Source organism: Cyphomyrmex costatus, unplaced genomic scaffold, assembly GCF_001594065.2.
Source record: "Cyphomyrmex costatus isolate MS0001 unplaced genomic scaffold, Ccosl1.0 scaffold216, whole genome shotgun sequence".
In the NCBI taxonomy this organism is placed as follows: domain Eukaryota; kingdom Metazoa; phylum Arthropoda; class Insecta; order Hymenoptera; family Formicidae; genus Cyphomyrmex; species Cyphomyrmex costatus.
Window position 1 is genome coordinate 1 of NW_017276214.1, and position 17,537 is coordinate 17,537.

General features: G+C 30.2%; 3 protein-coding genes across 3 annotated transcripts; 1 reads left to right on the forward strand and 2 right to left on the reverse strand.

Annotated features, from left to right (window-relative positions):
• The first annotated feature begins 2,781 nt into the window (after positions 1–2,781).
• Naa80 (N-alpha-acetyltransferase 80) lies at positions 2,782–5,547 on the forward strand. The gene is made up of 5 exons (XM_018539527.1): positions 2,782–2,794; positions 3,123–3,404; positions 4,321–4,440; positions 4,534–4,667; positions 4,806–5,547. The coding sequence occupies exons 3-5, from the start codon at positions 4,328–4,330 to the stop codon at positions 5,162–5,164; spliced, it is 606 nt and encodes a 201-aa protein (XP_018395029.1). The 5' UTR covers positions 2,782–2,794; positions 3,123–3,404; positions 4,321–4,327; the 3' UTR covers positions 5,165–5,547.
• Positions 5,548–5,554: 7 nt separating this feature from the next.
• Positions 5,555–7,952, reverse strand: LOC108773653 (flavin reductase (NADPH)). The gene is made up of 5 exons (XM_018539526.1): positions 7,680–7,952; positions 6,813–6,977; positions 6,616–6,705; positions 6,150–6,281; positions 5,555–6,077 (listed from the first exon to the last, which is right to left on the reverse strand). The coding sequence occupies exons 1-5, from the start codon at positions 7,753–7,755 to the stop codon at positions 5,932–5,934; spliced, it is 609 nt and encodes a 202-aa protein (XP_018395028.1). The 5' UTR covers positions 7,756–7,952; the 3' UTR covers positions 5,555–5,931.
• Positions 7,953–10,222: 2,270 nt separating this feature from the next.
• Positions 10,223–12,003, reverse strand: LOC108773645 (3-oxoacyl-[acyl-carrier-protein] reductase FabG-like). The gene is made up of 4 exons (XM_018539512.1): positions 11,955–12,003; positions 10,927–11,243; positions 10,598–10,799; positions 10,223–10,505 (listed from the first exon to the last, which is right to left on the reverse strand). Exons 2-4 carry the CDS (start codon positions 11,241–11,243, stop codon positions 10,245–10,247), a joined length of 780 nt encoding a protein of 259 aa, XP_018395014.1. The 5' UTR covers positions 11,955–12,003; the 3' UTR covers positions 10,223–10,244.
• Between the last annotated feature and the right edge of the window lie 5,534 nt (positions 12,004–17,537).

Genomic DNA, 17,537 nt, shown 5'->3' on the forward strand with positions numbered 1-17,537 from the left:
GTCCATGTGCGGCAAGCTATTTTTTTCATCTTCGGTTTGGCCATCATCAAATGTCAAAACTGTAGTGAATAAGCTGGTTCCGCGACAAGTTGAACATAATTACCTAGCTATATACTATACTATTCTACATATTTATTCAAAATTGCTAATATTCTAATAAACCTATTAAATCTTTTAAAAGTATTGCTTTTATATTTAAAAAGAAACTAATTATTTTTCGGCAAACATTAAAACACTTTAAAGAATTAATAATTAATATAATTAATAACTTTAAGGATATATTTTATAGAGCACAATAATTTATTTTTTTATCTTAAATTTATATTTATAAAAAAGTCAACACTGTGCATTCTGTTGAAATCCTAACATTTTTGTATTTGTTTTTATATTTCAAATGTCAAGAGATAGATAGATAGAGAGAGAGAGAGAAAAAGAGATTACATACTAGCGTGTTTTTAGAAAAACGAAGATAAAAAAAGATAAAAATTATTAAATATTTGTTTTTTCTCTTCATGATAGAGCGATATACGTTTTGTAATTTAAATTGCATAGATAACTATTGACTTCTAAATATTTAATAAAATCTTATTTCGAAAAGGAGCAACATTTAGAAGCATTAATAAATGCTATGTTAAATAATCGAGATGCCATACTAAAAAAAAAACGTAAAGTTTCATATCAGGAGACGCGGTATAGTGTGTGTCTGGCCATGTTAAAAAACTGAAAGAGAAGTCTCTTATCTGGAGCTGGGAACAACATTATGAGTGTGAGCCTAGTTAACGTACAAAATTAAATACATGTACGAAAGGTGGACTGTATCAATAAATAACGTTGATTTTACATTTTTCTATTTTATGATTTTTTATTTACGTCTCTCCACCCTTTGTTCGCATGCAGTATCAATAACGTAGAACGATGTGAATAAAAATGAATATTAAGGACGATATAAGTAAAATAAGAAATTATTAATTTTCCCTTTACCAATAATTAGTAATTGCTAATTACTACAATAAATTAATTCTTCTTTAAGGAACCTGAGTAATCGCTGCGACTACATTGGACTGTGACGTCATAAACAAAATAATAATACATTAAAGTTTCTGGTAGGCCTTTTGTAAATAAAGAAAATTTAGGTAAAACAAAATAATAAGATCATCTGTAAAAAGTGGGTCAAAGCTGTACCTCTTGTCAGCCAGTAAATAATCATAAAAAGCATGTAAAATGCGTTTACTAGCGTTTATTCATAACTTTACCAATAATTAGTAATTGTTAATTACTACAATAAATTAATTCTTCTTTAAGTAATCGCTGCGACTACATTGGATTGTGACGTCATAAACAAATAATAATACATTAAAGTTTCTGGTATGCCTTTTGTAAATAAAGAAAATTTACTCCTCTTGTCAGCCAGTAAATAATCATAAAAAGCATGTAAAATGCGTTTACTAGCGTTTATTTATTGTGCATGCATAGCCATTTCTATTTCGATCAATTGTTTGTCTTTGTCTGTCTAATGGACCGATAACAAAGAGGTTATATAATTTCTTTGACCGATAATCATGGACATAGGGAAGATTCGAACCAAAATAATCATAGATATAGGGAAGATTCGAACCAAAAATCGTGGACATTACCGACACGATCGTGGACATTGGCTACATAGTTCAATGTCCACGTTTTGTGGACATAGAGGCGCTTCAAAATAATAAAGTTTGTAGCCAGGAAGTAAGATATAAGGAGACTCCACTCCGTAAAATAAAAGTGGACCCATTTTAGGTTTCGAGTTCAGTTTCTCTTACTCGCACTCATTATGCGCAGCACTACTAAATTCACGAGCGCTGCGAGTGTCAAGAATCGGAAACTGAACTCGAAACCTAAAATGGGTCCATGTTTTGTAGACTGGCGAGACTGAATGGAGTCTCCTTATATCTTCCTTCATGTTTGTAGCTAAATCCCGGGCATGGCCGCACCAGAGAGGGTTTCTCTTTGGCCGTACTCAGGCTTCTCTCTGGTAATATAATTCGTCGTTTCCACTCCGATTTTTCTGTAATTTTAGAAATTTGTGTATTTTTATGCATATATATATATATAGAATATATTTTCAGAAGAGAAAATTTGTCACTCAATCTCGTTGTTTTTTTTTTTAAGTTTTTGATATCGGTGTAAGTTAGAAAATGATAATTTTAAGATAATTCTCTGCTAATATATATTATATATGCATATTTTCTGTTTTAATTAATTAAAAACACTAATTATTTTCTTATAAAATCTAAATTAAAACAGAGAATAGTTTGTGATTCAAAATTATTATAATTTCAAAGCTTATATCCTTTTTATTATTTTTTTATGGACATCAATAAAAACAATCTTGAAAAAGAGAATTCTATATATGAGCAGCCGAGCAGGTAGTTTTCTATTAACAATCATGTCAATAATACAGGTTCCTATTATATCGAGCATGCGACCGTCACGTGCGGTGCATCACGTGTACGAGAATGCGGACCACGGATCTGTAAATAGAATAGAGGTTACGGGAAGAAATAGGACGGAGCCAAAAGAAAAGGGTCGTTCCCCTTTTTTTCCTCGTCGGAGCGAACAATAATAGACTCGGTCACGGACAAGTCTCTCTCACGATCTCTCGTAGGTCGCCATGTGGGTGGAACTTTTCAATTGAAAACTCAAATCTGGCATTTTGTACCATCAATCATTTTCTACCAGCGAGAACGTTTTGTAGAATTTATATTTAACAAATAGAACTTTCATATTTCCGAATTATTGTGGACTTAATCAAAAAGTGTTATATCACATTTTATCTTTTTAATGTATATTACATATAACAGTATATTTTATTATAATATTTTTTTCTATTTTTGGAGAAAATTATAGGTTGATTTTCTCTCAGAGCAGCTATTCATATTCCTTTCTCCTATAATACAATGAATTAATTATGAATACTATATATTGTGATCAGAAAATATCATGTGAGATATAATACACTAATACAGCTTCTCCAAAATAATTCATTTAAAAAAACTCACTATTATTATTTAATATTTGCGACCTTCTCGTGTGCTTTCAAATGGCAAAATACTTAACACGATGAAAAAAACTACGATACTTAGCTAACTACGAGACATGTGCTGGTCCAGCAGGAAAAGCAAAATGTAAGAATTCCGGGAAACCTAAGAAAACGAAGATAGAGACATGGCGGTGTGCCTTGTTATAGACGCCGCTGCATTATGCGGTATAACGCGATTAACACAGTGGGGATAAAATCCCGAAATATCATTTCGAGAACAGAAAACTAGAGATGAGACATTGCACCGGTCGTCGTCACCGGCGAATATCGCGTCCAAGCACACGGAAACAAGTTCTTGGTCTCAACCTCCATTTGGAAACGTATGGTAAGGACACTCTTCGTTGCCCTGCTTCCTTCTTTTCATTCATCGATTCGTGGTCATCTGTCAATAGAACAGGATGCAATTTTTTAATAGGCTCTTTCCACTACACAGTCTATAATACTATTGTAATCATACACACACACACACGTGTACTCACAGCTGCATTGTACTTGAGTTATATTTATAGATATGTATATGAAACAGTGTATATATATATATATATATATCATATTTATGCAGCTAGATTAAAAAAAAAGGAGAAATGCACTATATTTGTAGATTCATAGATTATCATTGTATTGCTGTATTGCAAGCTTGTGTAGTTCATTTTCGTGCTAGAGTGTATTTTTAGATATGACAGGTGGGTATATGTGTGTCAAACAAGATGTGATTAAGAAGAATCAAGTGATATACAATTTATACTTGATTAAAGTTTATCGGATTTTGCATACAATACAGTTAATTTAATCTAAAAAAAGATATATCCACACACATTTTTGTAGATTTTACAATATTTTTAAGAATGATAAAGGCTGTAAGATATATGGGTATAAATAACAAGCGAATTTTATGTATTTTTGTAAGAGAAAATATAAAAAGTTAAAAATATAAAGACATAGAAAACTCTAGAAGTAGAAACTATATGATCATATTTATATAATTAAATGGAATAGTTTGAATAAAAGATTTAGGATAATTATATGCACGAAAAAAAGTAATAATATTTAAAATATACATTATTGCTAGTAATTGTAATATATATTATTATTAGAAATATATAGTGTGTGTGTATATATATGCGTGTATTACTAGATGTATAGCAATATATATTTAAAGATATCTTTCAACATTTTTTACAAATCCAACAATAATCTAATTAATCCGAAGCATCTAACATGATGTTTAATTTTGGTTGCAGGCAAGATATGATGGAAAACGACATTAAGTATGTAGTGATACCTCTTCATCATCGGCCTGACTTGGTTAAAGACTGTTGTAAGTTGCTTAATTCTGAATGGCCTCGAAGTGAAACTGCACGGTGTGTTATTTTTTTATCCTTGGTTTCAAAGATTACCTAAGAACATAGTGAGGATATGTCAATAGAACTAATTTTCATATTGTTACATTGCAGAATGAAATCTCTAAGTGTGTCTTGTGACGATTTTCCCACATGTCTAGTTCTAATTAATGGCGAAAACAAGGTTCTTGGGCACTGCAAAATATCTCTAGTGGCTAGATCGAAAGTTAGCTGTTTCATAGAGTCTGGTATGAAAAACTTGTAATAATTTGCTTTAATGCATGTAGAACAATAGAATTAACAAGTAGATTAATTTAAAACATACATTAATAATTATAAAAAGTATTAAAAGTAAATCATAATACTGCATATCTGCAATATTTCAGTTGTAATCGACTATCGATATAGATCTCAAGGATTAGGATCTAGACTGTTGCGTGGCGTGGAGGAGTATGTCGCAAAAAGAGGCCTAAAAAACATCTACCTAAAAACAGACGGCCAGGAGGTGTTTTACTATAAGAACGGATACAAGGTGTGCGATCCATTTAAAGCGTATGGCATTAATGACATCATAACTGTCAGTCCACCCCTTGGTAGGACTAGATTTAAAGAGCAAAATGGCGATCAATCCGCTGGACAATTACCACCGCCGCCTCCGCCACCCCCCATGCCGGCATTTCAATTGTCAAAGTTTTTTGACATGCGAATGTTGTCTCGAAAAACACACATGGTCAAGAAATTGTGATACTAGTATTAAATTTCAGAGTGCGTTCTATTCACACTGAAAAAACAACGAGATTTTACAATTGAAATTAGATACTTAAAGAAAAATTAATTCAATTTGATTTAAATAGAACAAAATGCGAGAAGGATATACAATTTAGCACATTACAGCTTAACGAAGAACTTGAATTCTTCTATTTAGAAAATCATACATTAGTCGTAAATAATTTTTTGAAACATGAAATTATTCATTTGAAACCATTCGCAAATAAATGTGCATTTGTCTTTTCAGCTCGATCGAGTGACGCGAACGAAGTATTATATACTTCAAATTTTAGACTTATATTCTTGAATCTATATAGGAAAATCTATAATATGTACATAACGTGTACTGTAGTATTATTGTAGGCGATATTTTTCGAGAATTGTTTCTGTTCTTATTATAAGTTACAAAGTAGAGAGTGCCGTATAGGCTTATTTTTCTAACTTTATATTTATAATTTTAATTTATATAAAGGATCGACAGATAGATTCATCCTTAGCTTTTAGCACGATTTCTCTCACTCAGATTACATTTCTATTGTAAATATTCTTTTTTTGTTCGTTGTATTCCAACGACAGAATACGATGCGCTTAATTACGCTCGCTCTTTCTCCATCCAACACATACAATTCGAGCCATAACTTATCAAACGTGATAACGATTTACATAAATATATATATATTTATTTTTTCACTAGAAAAAATACATGCATCTTTTATTATTTTTATATCCCTGCCATTTCTCGCATTATAATACGGTCGCGATGCCGCAGACCTTTTGGTAATAATCAGGATTCTCAAGACATTCGACAAGAAACGCACCCAGGTCATGTTTGGAGATTACTCGTCCAGGTGAAGAATCAAATGTGACATTGTATTTGGACTTTGGTGTCTCTAAAGAGAAAAACAATATTTTTGAGATTTTTCAAAATTATCACATGCTTATCTCTCATTATCTAGATATACCTGCAATGTGCGGCGGCAATATCGCCACCCATTTTAAACCACTCGATTTAATCAGATTGAACATGCGCTGATGATCTTCAGTTACACTTCTAAATATAGCAGGCACTGCTTCAAGTTTGAGGAATAAAAACGCTGAAAATTCAAGCAATAATGAACATTAAAAAAGGGAGCATCTACAATAAAATTGAATATTTAAAGAAGTCTCAAATAGCAAGAAGCGTCAAAAGGATATTTTCTTCATTAGTAAAATTATATACAATAATGTATATTTATATTAGGTCTGTTCTTTGTGATAGAAGTAGTGTACATTTGTACTCTTAAAATGAAAGATATATATATATTAAAGTATGGCAAAAGCGAGATAGAAAGTTTTAGTGCAGTCTATAGTGCAATAAAAAATAAGCCTTATAATAATTGATAGTTTCGGCAGGTATACTTAATATCTATTTTTACAACATTATAATACCTGATAGACATACAGACACCAGTTCAACATTATGTGCTTTCATGGCTTCTATTATATTCTTCATGCCTTGAGACATTACAGTAGTAGGACCTTAAAACAGCGTAAAATGAATAAATGAACTTATCATTATAAAACACGAAAAAAAATGTATACACACATTGTATACATATCTATTAGAAAACATATGTGCTATTTACTCAAGTCTGTTCTGGTACCGAGTACTACCACAACAGCATCTCTACCAGCTATCGCATTTGAAACTTCCTTCGCATTAATAACATCTCCAACAATTAGTTCAACTTTACTTCTAAGATCCTCAGGAACTTTGTTTTTGTCTCTTACGAAAGCTCTCACCTCCAAACCTAAATGATAGAAATAATTGAGAAAATATCTATATAATATTTGACTTGAATATCACAGATAAAAAAAATTAATCTATCATACACATGAAATTATAAAATCATATAAGTATACAATAATTACATATCACAAGCACATTTTGATATAGAAGGAAATTAAAATTTTATCATTTTATGGAGTTCAATTTTTAATTAGAAAAACTAGATCTATAAAATAAATCTATATAACTCATAATTTATAAATTTTAAATTATTTATAATTACTTTTCTCTACATTGTCATCTTGAGTACACAATAATTTACATGTAGAGTATATATTTTAACATAGGAGGAAATATATTAATTACATTATTTTATGGATTCCGACTTTTAATTATAAAAAATAGATCTAAAATAAATCTATATAACTCATAATTATATATATTCTAAATTATTTATGACTATTGATCTCTTAAATGATTTAAATTGTCATCTCGAGTGACAGAACAAGGAACTTTTGGGCTATAACATATATAGGTTCGTTCTTTGTAGCTGAACTTTTTGTACTTTCCATTCTTCCTTCTTTTCTGTCTAACGTCTAATTATATATTTGCCCCGTTTCGAGTGCGAAAGGTGTAACGTGGTGCAACTGTGAAGAGCACGCGACACATTGTTGATTGGAAAAATATACGTAATACAATGATAGCGCAGATAAGCAGCAGTTACCATTTTCCACGGCGGTCCTTAAAGAACAGAGACCGGTGTTCCCAGTGCCGCCAAATATCACGATTCGCTTCTTCATCTTGCGCTGAGCTGGCTGAGTCCGTGATGCACGTTATCATGAGACTGCGCGATTATATCTGCCTTGTGAGGATGACGCATCATTTTTCTTTTTCTTTAACTAGCGCTACGAAGAGAATTAACGATGCGACATGCGTCGCCAGTACCGTCGAGAGTACCGGTTGCACTGATAATACATGACATATTAATAGATTTCCTCTAGTGACACCATTTATTCATTTACAATATTATACATGCCTATTATATAAGAAGACAATTATGTATTCTTACATCATTTTAGTAATTATTGATTATTCTACAATCTACAAAATATGCTTTTTATTTCCTGTTTCTTTCTTTTTACCTCTTACTTTTTTCCTCTTTTTAATCGTTTTATCAACAATTGTATTTCTTGCTATATATATATATATTTTTTTTTTTCCTCTGTTTCTTCCGAAGTTCGTTAACTTTTTATCTGTCGTGCAATAGAAAACGAAAAAGGGATAAGAAGCAAAAAGACAAGATGTAAAAAATAGCAAAAAACCAAGAAACGGGAAACAAAAAGCACCAGTGTAGAATAGGTTTTAATGTTTTAAATATATGTTATCTCTTTCAGAGATATATGTTTAGCACGATGCGAAAATGGAATATAATTAACGAAAACATATATTAGACGCCTAAAATGTATATTCTATTATAATATATATTATAGAAAGTATATACTTTTCCAGTATCTGAAAAGTAAAAATTTTGGATTCGGCAATGACTGCATGAATTCATTTCTATTTCAATTTCTTTGGAATTAAAATAGATTTAAAAAAGAGAAAAAAAGACAATAAAAAAAACTTGTCAATTTTAAGTTAATAGTCGCCGACAGTTGACTATAGTCGTACAATCGATTGAAAGGCCGCGTTCAGGAGAATGTTTATTTTACAATTGTTGAAAGTTTTCTTTAATCTGATGGGATTATACTTTTAGATTTAAAAGAAAACTTCCAACAGTTTTTAAATAAACTCTATTAAACACAACCATAATAATAGTTTCCCAAGAAATACACCAAATCAAAAGAAAATCAATATGACGTATCTTGACGTCAAGTGATGATTTTTAATTATTATAAAATTTGACTGTTTATTGATTTTAAGCATGAAAATAAAGCCATTTTGATTTTATTTTGGTTTTTTGTTAATTTTTATGTATTCTTTGGGATACATATTGTATTATACTAATTAATGCAAGATCGAAAAGTACAAATTTATAGGTTGCATTCCGTTATTTAGTGTAAAGTATTAAAAATCTATATAGTGCACATTACGTATAGATTTTAGTGTACATCGAAACACGGATATAGTTGTCTAAGTTAACTTAGGATGCTGTTCTATGACAGTCGGAATTTCAGAAACATTATACGATCAATCAGATTACCGCGATACACGAAAGTGACAAACTTATAAATAATTCTAATTAGTTATATTACTTCTCCAAAATTGGGATTGTCATGGAGAAGCACCCTTATAATTAATTTTTAAAAGTAAAAATTATTGTCGACCAATTAGTCGACTGTTGTCCTGTAACAGTCAACTTTTTACAGTTGACTTTACGCCAACTGAGAAAAGTGGTCTGTAAGTCGATAAATATAATATATAATTATATTAAATATAATATATATAATTAAATAAAGTTAAATATAATATATAATTATATATTAAAGTCTCTCTTTTAGAAAACCAACGATATTAAGTCGGTCAATTTCAATGAACTTTCTATAGTATATTAAAGCCATCAGGGTTATTTTCAGATTCCCGGCCACCCACGTATCATTTTATCCTTTATTTTCCGAATGTTAAATAAGAATAAGATAATCATTATAAATAAAAATGACACAATCCCCGGGAGTACACGGGCCTGAACATATCCTAAGGAGCAAGGATGTTTCAATTATTAGAAAATGGCCGATATTCGAAGTCAATTCTTAAATTTGAGACTGTTTTAAGTATAGCCTTAAGATGTCATAACTTGCCAATTAGAGGACCGTATCAGCATCTTAAGACATTACTTAAGACAGTCTTAAAATAAGAACCGACTATAAATATCGGCTAATGACATTTTGATGCAAAAACTGTATTGTATCTTCCTTTATCGTTTATTAAACATAAGAATAGATACAATAGTGCTATATATACTAAGTATAATACAGTAAGTTTATAAATTTTCCACGTTTTTCTTTAATCACTATATGCGAGCATCGCGCTTTAACGTAATAACTTAGTGAGCTTATCTAAATTAATCTGTTACAGACTTTATAAAAAAATACATTAGCGTTTTTTAAGAGATAAGAAAATTTTAAAAAGAAAAAAATTCATAAAATTTAAAAGTAACTACATTAGCTTAAAAATTAATTCATCTAAACTTATATAACTTAAGCAAAATATATTATTAACTTCTTTTTACTTTCATTTAACTTGTTATATAAATAATTACTACCCAATCTCGCATATATTGTTTAATCTATTATTTAGATGTAAAAGGACTTTTAGCATACATAATATGCCCACCTCCATCTACAGGCAATGTCACTCCTGTTATAAAACTAGCATTGTCACTTGCTAAAAATGTAATAGCCTTTGTAACTTCCAAAGCATCACCGTTTCTTCCTAAAGCATGTACTCCTTCCAACTGCTCATAAAGGCTTTTTAACTGCTCTTGGTTCATTCCAGAATTCCGAAAGATGTTTGTTATTACAACACCAGGATTTACGGTATTCACTCGCACCTATTTTTACATTTTAAAATAATATGAGGTGAAATAATATTAAAAAATGCCATTATTGAAAAAGAAGAAACAGTCATTATTTTTACACGAACCTGTCGCGATGCTAATTCTAAAGCAATGCAACGCGTAAATTGATCTAGAGCTGCTTTACTCATACTATATGACAGAACACCCTTTCCTGGTCGTAATCCGGCTAAGCTAGAAACGTTTACAATGTTGCCTTTTGTTTTGATTAAATGTGGCACTGCTAGTGCTGTCAATTGGAATACCGAGCGAACGTTTACATTCATAATACTGAAAACAGATTTACGTTGAAAATACGTTTTTTAATGTGTTTTCAAAGTAGAAAGAATATCATTTTTATCAACATCCATACATGTTTAAACATATCAACAAGTTACTTATCAGTAAGTATACATACTTGTCGTATTGTTCCAAGCTTGAGGTTTCTATAGTGCCAATATCAACAATTCCAGCGTTATTAATTAAAACATCTAATTTACCATAGTGTTTGATTGTCGAATTGATAATATTTTTCACATCGTTCTCATTGGCTAGATCTCCCGATACAATGAAAGGTTTGGATTTTCCACATTGTTCAGCTACTTTATCTAAATTGTGCTTATTACGTCCTGTTATTGACAGCGAAGCACCAAGCTGAGCTAGATAAATAGCTGTTTCAGCTCCAATTCCTGAACTAGCCCCTGTTATCAGAACAACTTTTCCCGTAAAGGACATCTAAAATAGATAACATTTTTCAGACTGGATGCATCTAGTATTTCTCATGTATTTCTGTTTATCAAGCGACAATATATATTATAGTAGTAGTAGAATGTTATCGATTCTTTTATATCAATTATATTAAATTGTTATATTACGGAAATAGCACTTACACACAGACGATTACGTGTAAGGGAATCCTACAAGTCGTCTGTATTACCAACTAAATCATATACACTTTATATTACAATTACTTTTTTCCTTCTTTACTAATTTAAAAAATTCTTTTTCAAGATTAAAGTACTAATACGTACTAATGCATATCTGCGAAGTGGAGTCTATGCCGAAAACGATAAAAAATTCAAAATTATGTTCTTCTTTATCATTTCTTTATACAACATAGCACTCCAGAGCTATCACATCGATTCACGTCGTAACCACATTTGCTTCATATAAAAAAGCTATATAATCTGTACTTACGAAATAATAGTCCACAGACTAGTAGTTTGTATGAACAAACAGTGTGAAATTCTTAAAATTAGACTTAGATGTCTAATTAAAACGTAATTATTATACGAACATTTATGTATATGTGTATGTAGCGTCCGTGAATAAGATAATAGTGATGCGTATTAATGACACGTAATCGTCTGTGTGTAAGTGCTGTAATATGACTAATCATTTTGTAAAACAATGTGGTTTATATTTAAAAAAAATATAAATACTTACTGTAATAGTACAACGAGAGATGTGTTGAATGAAAGAGAGATACTTATAAAATGATACAGTTTAAATAATTTCGAAAGATACAAAATACAACATCCCGCTTGCGATAGCGAAGTGCTATAACGAAGTGCCGTAACACATTGATGTTAAGCAAATGTTATAGGATAACACCGGTTTATATACTAATTTAATCCCTACTCTTCCATAGAAGAGTGTACATTAGCTAACGCTATTCATGGTGTAAAGTTCGTTCGTGTAGTCATACCTTTTTGTAATGAATTACGAAACGTTTTTTTGCTGTTAAATGCGTTTTTATCATTTATATCCTTGCTTATAATTAATAATAATATTAATAATTATAATTGAATCTAAAAAGGCTAAAAAGAGCAATGGCATAGTTAATAAGCGTAATAAAAAATTCTTAAACGTATTTTTTTTAATATCTACACGAAAAAAGATATCAATCTATTTCTAAAAAGAATTATTACACAATTTCTTTTCTTCTTCTTAAGTAACTGCTATCTTTAACAAGATTATTTTATTTTCTTGATAATAATCTTAAAATATCAGGAGACGCGGTAGTGTCTCCGGCCATGTTCAAAAACTGAAAGACACTATAAGTCCTTTATCCCGAGCCACCAAAGTCCATTTTTCGGTATACTTATTACAAAATTTTATATATATAGAGAAAAACTTATTATTATATACTCAAAACAAAAATTAATTTTCTTTTGAAGAATATTATAAAACAACTTTCAGCCGATTTTCGAAACGCTTCCGCCTTCCGCTGTCTTCCTCACCTCACTTCACCGCGCGCGGTCCAAATGCCGCACGATGCTCGAGCGATCTCGATTGATCTGCGCGCGGGGCGAAAAGCGGAGGCGAATCGAAAATCGGCCGAAAGTTGCATACACTTTATGTTCACTTTGTTATACTGGCACCTTTAATTAATAATGTATCAGTTACTTTTTATGATAATATATTATTATTAGATAAAAAGGTTTAAATTTTTGAGTATCCTTTTTTGAACATGGCTTTAACTTATCATTTTTATGATATGATTTTTTTCGGATATCATTTACTTTTTAGAGTACAAATATATTACAAATATATAAAAAAACTTGAATGTGGACAGAGAAGAAGAAGAAGGAGAAGGAGATGGAGGAGACGTTTCTTATAATTTTTTATAAAAATCACCACTTATCGACCGATTGTATCTGTAGAATGGCTTGACCGATTAAAAATTTTTTGATTTAAATTACTCGTGGCGATGCCGCCTTTCAGGACATATAACGTCCAATTCAAAGTTTTTTATATTTTAGTAGTTATACACCCCCTAAAAATGGACTTTGGTGGCTCGGGATAAGAGATTTGTAGTGTCTTTCAGTTTTTGAACGTGGCCGGAGACATTACCGTGTCTCCTGATTAATCGAAGAAACGAACGTTTCATAGTAATAAGCAAATCGAATTTGTTTTAATTAAATAAACTTAATTGAAGTATTAAAAATTTACTAAAGGATTCGAAATATATTTTCAATAATACTTGAATTTATGATAAATTTGCGGATGAACTTTTGAAGTACTTAAAATAAGTAACTATTACTTATGCAGTGTGTAATCGTTATTTTTCTGTATGTATAATAAAATTGTTTATTTAATTTGTTTGACATAAAATAATAGACTAAAAAGACAAATTAAGAGTCATAACATTAAAATTTTTAATCGCGTAGAGTTAAAAAATAAAAGGGGAAACAATAAATTCGAAGACACAAAAAATATATATATAACAGGAATAGACGTTTACAATAAAATATAACCGCGTAAATCTTCAAATCTTCAAAACTTGACATGTTTCGACTCGTGGATTGAGTCTTCTTCAGAAGTACAGCCAAAAACCGTAGTGCAGTTAACACGAATCATTGATATTCAAAGATGAATCCATTTTCAAAGCAAGAAATATAAATGTTTCCATCATATTCGATGCTGAAAAAATTGCAACATGCTACTGATTTTATCTATAATAAGCGTAATTAAAAGCGGCATGCTATACTTAGTATGTCAGTCTATCTGACATTTGTATTTATTAACTACTCGAGGTAACATTTAGATAATATTACTGCCTTGTTTTAACAGAGATATTATAGTGTGTCCCTTGATAAACCGCTATATCGAAGTTCTTATTTTAAGATCGTCTTAATAATAAACAATATCTTACAAAATACTAATATACGACTTGTCTCAAATTTCATGGCGCAAAATACTATAGAAGGAAAATTCACAAAAAATTATGTGTAAATTTATATTTTAAGAATATTTTATAAATAATAAAAGTATGAATATGGCCACTACAGTTGCAGAGATATGTTTAAATGATTATATCTGTCTTGAGTCGCGTGAGTAATAGTATTAAATTTAAAAAAAAGGGAATTGCTGAATGCACACTTCAGCGCTTTCTTTAATGCAAGGTCTACAATATATGGTCACGAACTGGTTTTAGGCTGAGTTTCCACTGAGCGCGTCAGGCGTCGCGTCGTTGAAAAAGAGAAAGAGAGAAGTTGTGTGTGTGTGTGTATATATATATATATAAAATATATAAACTTCTCTCTTTCACGATGCGACGCATGACGCGCTTAATGGAAACTCAGCTTTAAAATTGCAGGAGCGATTGCGATATGCAATTAGAAATAAAAATTATTGGGCTCCTGATTGGCTGTTGCAATTATTCTTGAAATTTTAAAATAAGTCCGCGAACACATTATGACTCAGCACAACACTCACGGATGACTATCTAAACATATAGTTTATAACTGGTCATATTAAAACTCTTATTTTGTATTTCTAAAACTATATAATATATATAATTACATCCCTTATACTATAATTATATCTCTAAATCTTTAAAATAAAAAAATATACAATTTAATAAAATATCCCACTCTCAAAATTCAAACAATAATGATGGAATACCTTACTGATGAGTTCAGTAATGGAAACCGGGACGAAACGCCAAATCGTGATATTCTTCGCAATCTTATTTTTCACAGATTTTAAATTCATCATTACTTTAAAATTTACATTGTTAAATTTTAATATATGTCTTTCAACATATTATTAAAGATCTAATAAGATGCTATATAAGCATCAAATAATTGTTAGATTTGTTTTGGCAATTTAACTAAAAAGTGATATTACTGCGGTAGTTATTTAGAGTTGCGTTGTAAGTCTGAAAAAAATTTCGGCACGCGATAGAGGAACTACACACGCGGTATATAAAATTCACACATAATTTTAATAAGCATTGTGATCCAGCTTTGCCCGTTATTGACTTTGACCATTAATCATTGCGGTTTCTTTCTTCTTGTTAATAATGATGGACAAATGGGAGCAACTATTCAACGCGATAACTCGTGCGTAATATAAATTCTATTTATATAATCTTACATTAATCAAGAAAATACGAACATTTCAGCTTCATTCCAGTTATCTTCAGCGCGAAATGAATTATTAATGTATAAATTAAACATATATCCATCACTTATTTTTAGTATTAATTGGCCAGTATTAATGTTAAATTTCTATAAGGGATAACATACATATTTAAACATTTTCTATTTTATATCATTTTATTTCATATCAAACTAACTTTATAATTACTTCAACAATGGATTCTCGATAAACAGAAAGCAATTGGTGGAAATAACAACATTGTGGAATTACGAGACAAAAGTTGGCAAGAGAAGGTTGTATAATTGAAGGAGAATAAGTTTTTGGAGGTATATTGAACGTAATACCAAAAACATTTTTATTGTACTTGTACCAAATCGATCCAGTAATACTCTCTTGTCAATTATATGAAAATATGTCTTGCCTGGATCAATAATTTATACGGATCAGTGGCGTGCATATAACGACTTTGATAATGATAATAATTAACTCATTATAAGGGAGAGGGGGGACACATTGTGACGAGGAGTTAGTAGTGACATTTTGAATATTTGTAATTTTCCTAGCTCCTTTAATATCGATCGTTAGCATGAAGAACATTCCGGATAACCTCGTTATGTTTTCAACAAATAATGACACGAGTGTAATATCATATGTTCATGATTAAGAGGCTTGGATTTTATCTCCTCACATTTTAAGGTAAAACCTGGATATTTATGTTGTGTTTGAAGCTATATTTTGATAGATGTTAGTGCACTGATGCGAATAAATATTTTCTTACTTATTATTGTCGTGGTTTTGGAACAATGTCAAACATCATTGTTATTTAACCTCATCTTTTATTTTACTCGGTTCTTGAAAGCAACAGTTGCCTCTGGGGTAGGTAATGACAACTTTAGAGAAGGTGTAATTAGTGACAAATTTTTTTGCACTTTTCTCATCATTAGATGGTGAAATACTAATGTAGCATTAGAAAAACGTTTACGAGACTCATATTCTATCATTGAGGGGGTTATGTTATGTTTGAATGACACTTTTCAAAAGACACAACATATTTAAAAATAATAAATAATTTTTTATTTTCTTAAATGTTCTAATTTTTTAGTTATAATAGAACACGTTTATTAAACTACCGCAATACAGATTTTTATTCATAGATTTTAATATGTCATTCAACATTATTAAGATCCAAAATGATATGAGCATCAAAATTGTTAAATTGATAGATAATTTAACTCGTAATATTATTATAGGTAGTTTCGCAGAGTGACGTTTCAAAACCGAAAAATTGTTCGGCGCGCGGTTTAAAAGATTACATACGTAATATATAAATTCACTCGGAATTATAATTGATACTTAAGATCCAACTCGACCATTAAAGGCATTTTCTTATTGTTTGTGTTTCTCACGTGTACGGTCCTATAAGATTTAATATTTAAAAAATTTAATAAAATTTTTATGAATTGTGTGCTATCTTCTGAAATAAAAAAGTGACTATTTTAAACAAAATAAGAAGGCAATAAGGAAAGAATGAGAACTTAAACAAGGAGTAAGTTTTAAAATGTCACTATCTGTCCCCTTGGTCTGGGGCACGTAGTGACAAATGGAACGTTTGTTTTAAATGCATAACAAGAACTTATACGTAAATTATTATGTATAAGAATTATATTTTTATAATTATTAAGATCTAAAGCATGAAATAAACTGAAAACAAGCTCACGTTAAGCTTAAACTAGATTATAGAATCCAAAAAAGAAAATCCGTCACTATATATGTTGTCCCCCTTTCTCTTACTGTAAATCATTTAATAAATTTTGTAAATCCTGATACTGGTACCCGTATTTAAAATATAGAGAGAGTATGGTGAAATATGCGAGCAAAAACATTCCTCGTTATGGAACACGTGAAAAGCATTATTATTATTATATGTATTACCTTGCTAAATTTTTATTTAAAATAATGTATAATTTTAACGAAAGAATTGAAATTATGAAATTCTTTTTTTGAAATTATGAGTGTGATGTATCCATTAGATGCTTTAAATATTGAATAAAATTGTGCCGAAATAAGACGTTATTTTATAAACTCCTTTCGTTAATATTGCTAATTTTTTATAACGAAGGATGAACGTCGGCTAAAATT

Bases quoted from the DNA above. Each gene is read 5' to 3' on its own strand.
- LOC108773653 (XM_018539526.1), bottom strand. From the start codon at position 7,755: ATGAAGAAGCGAATCGTGATATTTGGCGGCACTGGGAACACCGGTCTC. The intron at 6,706-6,812 runs GTAAATAGCACA...CGCTGTTTTAAG, and splicing joins CGGTACCAGAACAGACTTGA to GTCCTACTACTGTAATGTCT. The intron at 6,078-6,149 runs GTATATCTAGAT...TTTTCTCTTTAG, and splicing joins ATTGCCGCCGCACATTGCAG to AGACACCAAAGTCCAAATAC.
- LOC108773645 (XM_018539512.1), bottom strand. From the start codon at position 11,243: ATGTCCTTTACGGGAAAAGTTGTTCTGATAACAGGGGCTAGTTCAGGA. The intron at 10,800-10,926 runs GTATGTATACTT...ATCTGTTTTCAG, and splicing joins AGCTTGGAACAATACGACAA to TATTATGAATGTAAACGTTC. The intron at 10,506-10,597 runs GTTCGTGTAAAA...ATGTAAAAATAG, and splicing joins TAGAATTAGCATCGCGACAG to GTGCGAGTGAATACCGTAAA.
- Naa80 (XM_018539527.1), top strand. From the start codon at position 4,328: ATGATGGAAAACGACATTAAGTATGTAGTGATACCTCTTCATCATCGG. The intron at 4,441-4,533 runs GTGTGTTATTTT...GTTACATTGCAG, and splicing joins CCTCGAAGTGAAACTGCACG to AATGAAATCTCTAAGTGTGT. The intron at 4,668-4,805 runs GTATGAAAAACT...GCAATATTTCAG, and splicing joins TAGCTGTTTCATAGAGTCTG to TTGTAATCGACTATCGATAT.